The sequence below is a fragment of the Morchella importuna genome (genome assembly GCF_003444635.1).
Source record: "Morchella importuna strain M04M26 chromosome Unknown Morimp01GS007, whole genome shotgun sequence".
NCBI lineage: Eukaryota > Fungi > Ascomycota > Pezizomycetes > Pezizales > Morchellaceae > Morchella > Morchella importuna.
The window spans coordinates 51,929-64,016 of NW_025763404.1; the positions used below are offsets into that span (position 1 = coordinate 51,929).

At 44.0% G+C, this 12,088-nt stretch overlaps 3 protein-coding genes across 3 annotated transcripts; 1 reads left to right on the top strand and 2 right to left on the bottom strand.

The window, feature by feature from the left end:
• Window positions 1–778: 778 nt before the first annotated feature.
• On the top strand, window positions 779–2,761 carry LAJ45_03221 (uncharacterized protein; the record flags this gene model as incomplete). The annotated part of the gene is made up of 8 exons (XM_046112808.1): window positions 779–1,034; window positions 1,090–1,174; window positions 1,238–1,370; window positions 1,426–1,529; window positions 1,586–1,729; window positions 1,792–2,025; window positions 2,088–2,344; window positions 2,403–2,761. 8 exons carry the CDS (start codon window positions 779–781, stop codon window positions 2,759–2,761), a joined length of 1,572 nt encoding a protein of 523 aa, XP_045973685.1.
• Window positions 2,762–3,724: 963 nt separating this feature from the next.
• Window positions 3,725–4,633, bottom strand: LAJ45_03222 (uncharacterized protein; the record flags this gene model as incomplete). The annotated part of the gene is made up of 4 exons (XM_046112809.1): window positions 3,725–4,180; window positions 4,257–4,311; window positions 4,437–4,508; window positions 4,590–4,633. 4 exons carry the CDS (start codon window positions 4,631–4,633, stop codon window positions 3,725–3,727), a joined length of 627 nt encoding a protein of 208 aa, XP_045973686.1.
• A 2,410-nt stretch (window positions 4,634–7,043) lies between these two features.
• On the bottom strand, window positions 7,044–9,919 carry LAJ45_03223 (uncharacterized protein; the record flags this gene model as incomplete). Its single annotated transcript, XM_046112810.1, has 9 exons — window positions 7,044–7,142; window positions 7,204–7,391; window positions 7,476–7,519; window positions 7,575–7,779; window positions 7,846–8,018; window positions 8,076–8,979; window positions 9,045–9,186; window positions 9,262–9,432; window positions 9,512–9,919. 9 exons carry the CDS (start codon window positions 9,917–9,919, stop codon window positions 7,044–7,046), a joined length of 2,334 nt encoding a protein of 777 aa, XP_045973687.1.
• Between the last annotated feature and the right edge of the window lie 2,169 nt (window positions 9,920–12,088).

Consider the following 12,088-nt stretch of genomic DNA (forward strand, 5'->3'; position numbering starts at 1 on the left):
GAGACCCGGCAAACATCAACCCGACTGGCTTTGGGAGCCTATGAGAGCCTCGAGTATAGATATAAAGAATCATATGACTATTCTCATATAGATGAGTAGTCTGGAATCTTGGTATATACCAGGAAATAGGGCGCGCAGTCACTTAGACACAACTGCACAGATACCCAGGCGTATGTTTTTCCCTTTCGTTCCGAGTTTGCTCTAAGCATATCTGGAGCGAAAAAGAAAAAGAAAAAAAAGACATATGAATGTTGTCTAGTGACCTCATGGTAGGTCTATGGCTAGAATATTATGTTTCTATCCTCGTCATTAGGTCGAATTGCGGGCGCCGGAGGAGTCGTCGGGACAGCTCCGGAGGCCTTAGCGGGATCCCCACAACCATGCCCAACAGCGGTCCGGCAATTGTCCCTGAAAAACGTTCAAAGATGGGCCCCTGTGGCTACACCATCTATGTCGTAAGCGAACCAAGCGAACAGATTGTAGCTTTCCCGCCCCCTTCTGGCTTGCCCCAGACTTCTAGGCTGGATTATCCTACCCCGCTTCGCTACGATCCTAGTTTTTCTCGGGGGCAAAATGTGGAGAAAGGAGTGCTTCAAAAGAGCTCATCCATGTCTAATACCGAATCGGTAAATCATTTGTTGCGGTTGAGGAGCGTGGGAATTAGTAGCTAAATATCCATATATTGTGTTGCGCCTGCTCTCTCAATTTTCACTTTCGTTCCCAGGCAGTCACTGCGGTCGCCCCAGATTTGAGAAGGATAATATAATAGACGTTCAGCATGGCAACCCAGCAGCACCATGTCACTGACTCGGCAAACGTTAGGCCTTTATCGGCCAGCGTTGTTGAGAGTATCGATGTTGCCGACAAAACACTTCAGCAAGTTCCCCAGGAAGAACATGGGAAGAAGGCGGAGTACACATTCTGGACAGCTTGGATGTATATTTTTGACTGGTATCCATCTCACTATCCGCCGGAAGAACGTAAGCTCTTGAGAAAGCTTGATGCGTGCATGTTGACATTTTGTTCGCTGTTGTGTAAGTAACTCAGTTGTAGAGAGGGATGGTTACAGCTTACTGATCCGATGGCTAGTCTTTTTGAAATATCTTGATTCGTCAAATATTATTAATGCGTACAACTCGGGTATGAAAGAAGACCTCAATCTTAAGGCAAACGAGTAAGTAAAATCAAACCAGAAAACAAATATCAAGTTGTAGTGGTTATTAATATTGAATTGTAGATACTCATTCTTCCATACATTTTATACCATGGGTTATTTGATCTTCCAAGTCCCGGCGTTGATGATACTTTCTCGGCCAAAGATCTCACGTTGGTTTGTGCCCTCATGTGAGCTTGCATGGGGTGTTGTTACTGTAGGTCTATGAGCGGAAAGTAAAACTCTTCAAGTCCTCATCTAACAGGTTGTAGTTTTGTCAAAGCCGTGTAAACACCGCTCCTCACATCTATGGGACTCGATTTCTGCTCGGGGCCCTTGAAAGCCCTTCATTTTCTGGAACCAACTTTATCCTTGGGTAATTTGACTGGTTCCAGAGGCCAATGTCTATGACTAACTCTGTTACCCATCTAGATCATGGTACCGCAGTGATGAGCTTTTCAAACGTGCTGGTGTCTGGTATGTCTCAAACAACCTAGGTCAAATGTTCTCCGGATTCCTCCAGGGGGCAGCATATAAAAATTTGGCCGGAGTTGGAGGAATGCCCGGATGGAGATGGTAGGTTAATCAAAACCCAATTCGAGAGCAGGGATTAAGTGCTGATATTCATGCATGTATAGGCTATTTATCATTGACGGGATCATTACGGTCCCCATTGCCATCGCTGGATATTGGTTATACCCCGGTCTTCCGACTTCCGGAAAGCCTTGGTTCTTTACCCCACGGGAGTACGAGATCGCTATCAGCCGTATGGAGAGAGAGGGCGTTGCTGCCAGTGGAAAGATTAACAAGAGGATGATCAAGAGAATACTTTCGAAATGGCACTTTTGGCTGGTGGTCCCTGCATACATCTTGTAAGCCCTATTATCCCGTTCCAATCCTATCAATAGCCTAGCTGACGGTAAATTCTTTCTAGCTTCTTGAGCTCCTCGTACCCGAATGGCCAGATGGGCCTTTGGCTTAAGGATATGACTAACAAGCACGGAACCTACACGGTTCCTCAAATCAACTACATTCCAACTGGTGCCGCAGCTGTTTCGGTTGTGTCTGCAATTATTTGCAGTTCTTTGTGCTTGCTCTATCCGATATGGGCTGTCTTTAGTGTGGTCCAGGGAATCACACTGTTTGGATTGATCTCACTTCTTGTCTGGGATATTCCGTATGACCACAAGTGTACGACCCTAATTCGCTTCTGAAACAATTTAACGAATTTGATACTGACTAAGTCCAGTTGTTTCTTATTACCTCCTCGGATTCACCGCGGCAGTCAGTCCAATTCTCTTCTCATGGGTCAACGTAATTTTGAAAGATGACGCAGAAGCACGTGCCTTTACGATAGGGTGCATGATGACTCTAGCATGGGCAATCTATGCCTGGATCCCACTAGTAGCGTTTCCCGCTGTGGACGCACCAAAATGGCGAACGGGATATATCCTGGCGGTTGTGTTTTCACTATTGACCTGGGCCTTGATGATGCTGGGTCAATGGCTCCACCGACGTGAGCAGCGGATGGTAGCTCGGCAACATATCGCTGATGACGAGAAGCCCAATGTGGAGTATCAGGAGGATAGAATGACTAAAAAGATCTGATATGCCCGGTGCGGGTTATTTATGAAATTTTGTTTTTGACAATGAAGGTAGTTTGGTTTTTGTTTATACTCAATATAAAAGCAAAGGAATTGATGTAAAATAAGCTTTGGGGTGCACCTTTTCGATATGTCAATCAATGCACGTGACGCTGGTTTATGTGACAGAAGATTGAGCGTGAGAGGAGTGGTTCTAAATTCGTCTGACAGCATCCCATCTTGTGTACCAGAGCGAGATTCGTGGTTGGAATATTGTACCCCTGTATTCCCCACTAACCAACGGACCGTGTTCATAAAACTAGATACTACTTGCGACGCCAAGTCAGTAATTGTGCTCTGTAGCGTTCATAGGATATCACTCGCCTGTGCTAAGCCCACCTTCTAGGCACACAACTATGCCTAGACTTCCAAGAAAACAAGTGCCGAACACCGAGACTAGCTAAGCGTAGTCACAGGAGATCACTCAGTCGAATCGACTATCCTTATCAGTTGATTTAGGCAAAATACCAACTGGGCTAGCTTCTTTGAATTTGTAGATCATGGACTACTCCAGATCAATGATTGACCCTACTAACTATCACTCGTACATAGCTATAGCGGTATGTACTACCAACTGATGATGAGAGAACGATTGATTTTATTGAAAATGTCCAGCAATGAGCTTAACTTCTATACAATGTATCTTAATAACCATACAGACTTCATTCATTCATTTCGTTTGATATAATAATAATAATAATAATAATAAAAATAAAAAAACATAGCGAACGTATTTATCTTAAACCAGACACCAGCGAATGTATAATTTTTCCCCTTGACCCAAAACCAAACTCCTTCCAAAAACCCAAACACAAAACTTTGATAACCGACAATCTGCGAAAATTCGTCAAAAGTGCACCCGCCCTCATTGTCCCTGCCTTCGCTCCCAGAAATCTTTACGCGTCTCAATGTAGCGCGTTTTCGTTCCTCACCGGCAGTTTCGCAGCCATTGTAAGGTCTTTATAGCATGTTCGAGGAATGTCTCTGCATCGTCAAGCTTCCCTGAGTCTAGCAGCAGGGCGGCTGATCGTACGCTTTCCTTGAGACCTTCCTCGATAGGAATTAGATCTGAGACTGGTGGTAAGGATATTGAAACGTAGTTTTCTGATGATCGAACAATAGGTTGCACTGAACCGTGCATATTTCCTAGCCCTAGTACCGTGTGCTGAGAGTCTGAATACCCAGCATGGTCCGAGTTAACACCCAATCCTCCATATGCATTCGTTGTAGACATTTGACCAGGGTGATTCCCTAGGCTATCCACAGGACTCGAGCTTGAGTGTCGAGGGATGTGATGGGTATGTTGTACCCTGTATTGCCTTGTAGTGGCAAGTGGTGGTTCAACAGGAACTCCCATGCTTTCTAAACTTATACCCGAGTTACGCTATTTATAGAATAAGCTTGAGATCAACAGATGCAAAGTCCTCAACAGAGGAGGGGGAAGAAGAGTTGATGTTTACCGGTGTCTTTTTGAACCACTTCCACTCCTTGAATTTCTGTTTGTATGCTCGTTCGCTTTTTTTTAACTTAGCATTCTGATCTCAAATATATACGGTTTCGTGTGGGATTGGGAGAGTTGGTAGTGGGCGGTGGTTATACTGGTGCTAGTAGGGAGGTGCAAAAACTGTCTGTCTTCATACCTAGCAAGAAAATTATGCTGTTCGCGCATGACTAGTTGCATTTGGGACAACTTCATCCCCCGTACCATATATCTTTACATAAAATTGTCAGTTTTGAAATTCTTTACATTAACCCCGCCTATTGAAAAGGCCACGGAGGGGAAAGGCAATTACAGGTCATGCATCCGTGACTTCTCGCGTTCCCAAGCCTTAGTCATTATGGGATGATATCGGTGTCTGTGATAAACCTGCGGTGTCGGTCAGATAGAGTTTCGCTCTGGTTCCTCCAAGAATAACGGGATGAAGGCAGCTGCTGATGTTGCCGTTGTTATAAGAGATCTTGGGCTAGATATGACCTGCAATCTTTCAGCCTCGCCTTGAAATCGAACCCAAACCCCCCGGCGCAGAGTTTAGGGCCAAAAGTGTGGTTGTACAAGGCTTCTGAGTATTGCTAAAATCATTGGAGGTGGGATGCGCCTGACCGCCGCCGCCATGGCCACGTACTCGACAGTTTTCTCCACTTCAAGCTAATCTGCGAGACAATTTCAGCCAATGAGCTGACGTATCTGCATGTATTATCGCCATTAACCGTTTTGGAAAAAGCAAAAGGTATTGAGGCCTCGCTGACACAAAAGGAAATGGTCTAACTCAGCTGAGGCATCAGAACACGCAAAGCAGCAAGGCTTCTAAAAAAAGTGAACTTTCTTCCCACATATTAACTGCACCCAGTAAATACTAGGTAGAGTACATAAAGATAATCCGAGAACCATCGAGGTGGGTTGATGTTGTGATGGTGGTGGAGTAAATACTAGCTGCATACATCACATTCGTTAGTGATAGGTTCCATCAGCAGGCGGCCTAGTTATCGAACTTTATTTTTTCCCTTCTGCAGGTCTCGGAGCTACTGCAAGGCCAGAAGAACGGACCAGAGATCCAATCTATACATATGTACCGTATGTACCATCAGCGGTTGTATTGCACTGCACTGCAGACTAGAGCTTGGGTCTTTGCACTTAATGTCATGGTTTTGCAAACCCAAGCTTTTGCGGGGGTGACCAAGGGCTGCACAGAAGATTTGCGATGAGTCTGAGTCCTGTTGAAGATCGATGGAATGTGGAGGAGAGACAAAAATAAGATCTCAATAGCTTTTTGACTTACCTAGCTTACACGCCCAAAATAACAGGCTTAGGATGCATCCATCAATTACCAGCTTCGATTGCGCTTTGTGCGGGCGGCTACTCACTCATGCTCGTGTATGTAAAGGTTCAGCCGTACACAGATGCTCGTAGGCCTTCGGCTGTGTATTTCTGGTTTCATGGGGATTGCCGTGTGCTGCTGCCCTTTACCCAATAAATAAATGTACATTATGGCATGTCGTCAGTTGAATCTATCCCTAATTATCTATTCACAAAGAGAAGGAAAAAAGCAAAGAAAAACATCGAAATTAACAAGCAGGGAAAATACCATGGGTCATCGATGATAAGTCGAGCGTTTAATCATATCGGTAAAGTGTCCACGAATAATATCGGATCCTAAGGTGAACAACCCGGATATCATAATAACTCAGTTTACATAATATTTGTGGTATGTTCCCCTCAGGTTAATTTACCAGGCACGATCGTCAATCGCTTCAATAACAGCAACGGTTGGCGAGTGATAACCTGTGACCCAAACGGGTCCCCCCGCAGCTGCAATATTAGGGCCAATCAAATGAATTATCGTATAGTCTACCAAGCTCCAATCTTAAGCTTTTTTGCTCAAGTACAAGGGTAGAATCTGTGGGGTTGCTGTCCAAAAATACCAATGTTATCAGTGTCATTTGGTACTAACAATATCTTGTTCATGAGATGTAGGTCCCCCGGTAGCCGGAGATAGATCTACCCAGCTCCAAGGGCAGCCGCTCGTAAGCTCACGGGAAGGGCTGTAGAGCTGCCAACACACAATTGGTATATGGCACCGACATTGGTCAGAAGAGTAATACAGATTTCTGCTGATAATTTCTTGTGCTAGAACAGCTCATCTTTAGTGCTTCACATACAGTAGACGTTTGAATCGCTAAGCGAGCTGAAAAGTTTAGAGTTTGTAAAAAAGAAGGTAGGAAGTACTTGAATTTCGGTACTTATCCTATAAATATTAATCCTTGCGAGAACCTTACCTCATATTCTATCTCCATGTATGCATCTTCATAGCATAGCCTCCTTCAACTATTTTGGCATGCATCTACATGTATGCTTGAAGCTTCTCCACAGCTTCATGTGGGCGTTTTTCTCTCGCACTGAGACTTTGTCAGGGTTAGGGATACGCTGCGGGGCATCGTTCAATGGCGTTTTCCAGTTCTCTTCCCAGTCGCGTTTCTTTTTCTTTCTTTCGGGTTTGTGCTTTTAGGAGAGCGATAAGGTAAGTGATAAGGGTTTTTTTTGTAACCATCCGCTTCTTGGGACCATTCAGGAGACTTTACGAGATATAAATTTAGTTTTAATATTTCTAGCTATGAAAATGAGACAAAAGAGAGCTACAGCAAAGTAGTTTAATGTGCCAGTGATAATCTACGAAGACCTTCTGCAGATGATCTCGATATAGCACTTTTGCTAACAAGGAATTTCGCAATGACAATGCTAGTGTTTTCCATCAGGGGTCCGAAGCATTAGGATCCACCTCATCGGTGTAGGGGAATTTCCGGGTTTGCTCCCCGCCCTGGTAAGTGCTGAAATCAGGAAACATTGGAGACTAAAATCACGTCAGCTTTGAGTTAACGGGGCCGGGTCGGATAGTGGTGGGGTAAAAATACCATGTCTACCACCAAACATTTGGGTGTGGATGGGGCATCTTTCACAACAGCCGAGTTATCGACCCCGGGTGTAAATCTCACTTCTACTTGCTGAGAGGTAAATCGAGACGGATCTCCGAGGAGATAATTATGAGGTGAAAGGAAAACGCTGGACTGTCCGGTCGTGAATACCGTATTCGGGAGATCGCCTTGAAAGCAAAACAGTCTCGTCAGATTTTCTCGTATCTCTAATGGTAGTTGTTTTTAGGATGTGAGTAAAATGAGAAGCTTACCGGTATGCGGAACATGGTGCATGCCCAAATTGAACCAAACAACTCTGTTTCCCGGTTAGAATTCTTGGCTTTCAGGCGGAGTTCAGTAGGGCTAGTCACATGTCTTCTTGAGCCAATGATTCGCTATCAAAAAAATTCCCAAAATTTACAAGTGGATCTCCAAGGTCCATTGAGTTCGCGGCGGCAGCAGAACGGGGTTCTGTGTCTTTCTGCTTGGTAACATAGAGATGATGGGTTCCAAACTCGGCGGAATTGAGCAGATTTGACGAGTTTTGGATTGTAAGATGAATTGGGGATCCAGAACCTATTGTAATGGTATTCAAGTTAGAAGATATCATTCGTGATTAGAAGATTGTTTTGAAATTGTTACCTGGGAGGATTCTGTAGCCAGGGTATTCTCCATAGATGTTGGGCTCATCGGTGTTGACAACAACGTACATTGCAGCACTGTTCGTTGGCCAGTTGATTTTCCCATCATCCTCATTCTCAACAAAAGATCGCTCAAGACGCATAGTATTACGAGGAATGGGTGACCACACATAACTTACGACAGATGTTAGTTTAAAAAGCAACTATTTGCCAAGGAAAAAAAAGGCTTACTCTACTGTATCGCTGACGATAGCGACCTTCTCAAAAGTATTTTTCACTCCAAGCACATCAATATCAGCCTTAAAATTCAAGACATGGTCGTGCATAGAGCCTGATATAGCATCATGAATCTTATAGCCATAATCCTCGTTATTGGCATAAAAAGCCGCTTGTATATATCCAGATGCTCTGACCTTCACCTCAATGCTCCCGTCAAGGTAAAAGTTATAGTCAAAGTTATAATCGTAATTTCCAACCGTTGAAACGAATCGGAGTGTAAACACCGTGTTTTTTGTGACCGTTATAAAGTCCCTAGAAGTGTGACGTTGGAGAGGATATCCCGCATCCTGCTCAAACAAGCAGATGCTGTCTTTATTGGTAAATGAATAGCCAGCTTCACTGTACGAGGTCTTGAGGAATGTTGAATAGGTTGGGCAATCGTATCCTGGTAATAGCTCAAACACGTAGGGGCCAAATCCGTAATAGCTATCCAGGTATGCCGTTCTGCTTTGCATGGGATCATTCCCGGCATAGTGCGCAATCGCTTCTTGGAGCCCAAGCTCATATATTATTCGCTTACCCTTGTACTTGATATTGTAGAGTGTTACCCCTAGATCTCGACTAAAGCCGGTATAAAACTCGAAATCCATCCATTTGACATAATTTTCATCTTTGTCGACACTGAATCTTTGACCTTCGGGCTGGATCGAGATTGGAGGCGCCCGTTCATCTAGCGGGATACTTTCTCCTGTGCTAGATCTTCCCGTGTGTGTCCAGTTTCCATCGACTTGTTTCGTAAGTTTGTTGAACCCGGGAGTTTCCCACGCCTTGCGGAATTCATCAACTCCATCATATAGAATATTATCATAAAAGATATTGAGCAGTTTCCATTCTTCCGGTTTCCGACCAGTGATATCTATTTATTTTGAATTGACGAATGAGGGGCTGAATCTTCATTATGGGTGGAGAGAGATCTCTTACCGGTTTTCAAGAAAAGGCCCTGTGGGAGGATAGACCCGCTATCATATTCACTTGTAGGATAGAGCCCGTATTGCGCCCAGAGAATAGTCCTACCATCCTCTTGTTTAGGGTCCGATGCTATGATACGAGATGTGTTTAGATCCTAAGCCCAGCAAATATCGATTAGGACGTTTGTAAATAAAGTAGGTGCACCGTCAGCATTATAAAAGCAGCATACCGTCCCAAGAATGTCCAGCATGATATCAGAAATTTGCGTCCCAATTGATTCGGCCCATTGAATCAGGAGTTGGTAATCGGCAGCATAGACAGGTGATTTGCCATTGCCCTTGTTGTATATAAAGTTCAGAGGGTTGATAGTTGTTGCTTCCGAAACGGGAATAGGACCAACCTTAATGACATTGTGTTACAACGGTTAGCATGCGGCTACGCGCAGATAAGTTCTTTAATACATGTCGATAAGTACTTACGATGTAGTCTTCAGTATACGGGTTTTCTGTGGCGCCAAAGTAAAGTTCAACACGCGCATACCGGACTGGAGCAGGACCGCCCTCCAAATAATTCAAAACATCCGTTTTATTCGGAATCAAAAGCTCGGTAACCCCGACACGGTTATCCCAAGGGGTGAAGTTTGCATATACCGTCAAATTGAGCCCTTGAGCTGGAGCATGGAGCCATTCGAGAAGTGTAGCTGTCTCATTTCTCGAGAATGGAAGCCAAGGGTTTGGTTTCGGTGCCTTTATCGCGGGATCTACCGGAGTAGAACAATTGCTTGCTTGCCGGCGGATACGACGATTGGGATTTGGGAGAATTGCAGATACAGTAAAGTCGCATACGATTGCGGCAAGGGCCAGAAGTCCTAGTATGAGGCGAACCATGATACGATAGCTAGCTAGCCAGGAGCGATTAATGGTACCTTGAGAAAGCTCTGCACGTTCTACACCAGCTATTATATACTCGCGGAGAGTATTCCACAAGATGTATAACTATGTTTCGGCTATGATTTTTCACCCGCCTGAAAACCATCACGTTCCACAAAAGCACTGCACTGGGCGAAGACTGTCTCTGGAAAGTCCTCCTCCCAATGATACCTACCAGTACGTACTCTATGAGCCGCCAGGCACAAGGCTGAACACACCAATTTCACGCGGGGACTTAAAATCTAGATTGACCGATCTATCGGAGCCGCTAACCACTATTGATCAGGCGCCTTCCGTAAGACCAACCTCGAGTCAGGATGAAATACAGCAAGACATCGGACAGCAACCTACACAGGCGACACGTACTCGTTTTAGAATTACTACGACAACATGTATGTAGGTTTGTTGAGAATAAGGAGGGGAAAGACACGAGAGTGTAACGGCCACGCACAACCATACGAGAACGAAAAGCATGAGGGATTTAAGAGAGTTAGATCTACTGTCTACTCTACATAATGTAGCTGTGTACATGTGTCAAGCTTTTTAGAAGAGAGTCGGGGCGCAGCAGATCCGGTGCTGCTTTTTATAGTTTGATGTAACTTGCACTATAGGCTGTTGACCATTGAAATCTCATATCAACATTATCGCACCAAGGCTAATTTTACGTATATCAATGGTTGTTTTTCGTATATCAATGGTCATCCTTTTTTTTCCTAAACTACATGTATATCGAGTACCTTAACTCTAAGCATGGATAACCCTACTATACTACGTACGTTAGTATACTATGATGAATATGAATTCCCTACCTCCCTACCTATATACCTCTTGGTTTATAAAACCGCCCGATTATAGAGCAATGATTCTAGTTCCTGGGCCAGCTGAGTACAGTATATAATTAATATACATGTAATTCAGAGTGTGTTATACGTGTATATGGTCTGGCTCTAGAGTATAGTAGAACACGTACATGTATTGAGAATACGAGGCGATACATGTGGTGTTTTACGTGCTTTCTTGGGCATTCCTTCCGTGGTTTTTGTATCGCTCGAATTTGAGTATATGACCGGCGGTATCAACAATTCTTTTGGCGGCTGCGGAGCAAGTACTCTACCTGGGAACTCCCGGTGATGATTAATTGTGGAGACACACATGCGTGTGTTTTTCTCATCAAAGATTTATACTCTATGTATACATGTAGGTACATGTACTCTAATTAGAACACTTTGGATAAGGCGTTGACGCGGATTCAGGGAATAAGATGGATTTGAGCACATGAATGATGAACCGGAGGGAAAGAAAGAAAAAAAAAAAGCTCCAAGGATCTGATAGGTTGATTGCACCTTCTATCCTCATCACAACCCCACTTCTGTGCCTGGTGAGGAGCTTTGAGATGTGCTCCAAGTGCCGGTATCGAGTGCAACTCTAGAGTGGGCCGTGCACGTCGGCGGAAACCTGGTGCAGCCAGTTAGAGTCATTCTTCGGTGTGACAAGGGAATCTATACCAGGGAGTCAGTGTTCCTGTAATATGCACTTCTAGGATTATTGATATTGAGTGTAAACTTAAAACTGCGATATGATACCTGTATCTCTGCAATCATATATATCGAGGGCAGGAGGTTTAGTGCAGTGCAAAATTCTATGGTAGTACCAAATATACACGTGTGGTGCTAACTTTAATATACACATGTAGTGCTAGTTCCAAAAAAAAACTCTATTTTTACCCTCGCACATACCCTTGAGTGTACTAACCCAGGATATAGATAGAGTAGGGAAGAAGTATATACGTCAGCGGGTGGTACCGAAGACTAATTTCATGACGTTTCCGAACACGACTGCTATTGCATACCATACAAAAAAGCGCCAAATACACCTTTTTGTATGTCATGCAATATTAACCATATTCGGAAACGCTACGAATAGACGAGTAACCGAGTCTGTTGTCTAGTGTTGCTCTAGCCCACGATAACTACATGTACATAAATTTAAAGCTCACACTGTTCATGCTCTCTATAAAGTGTATATCTCGGAGTATTCTTCTTCCTTCCTTTCTTTCTTTTCTTTTCTTTTCTTTTCTTTCTTTTTCTTTTTTACATTCAAATTTGCATGCATGTAGGCATGGAGGGC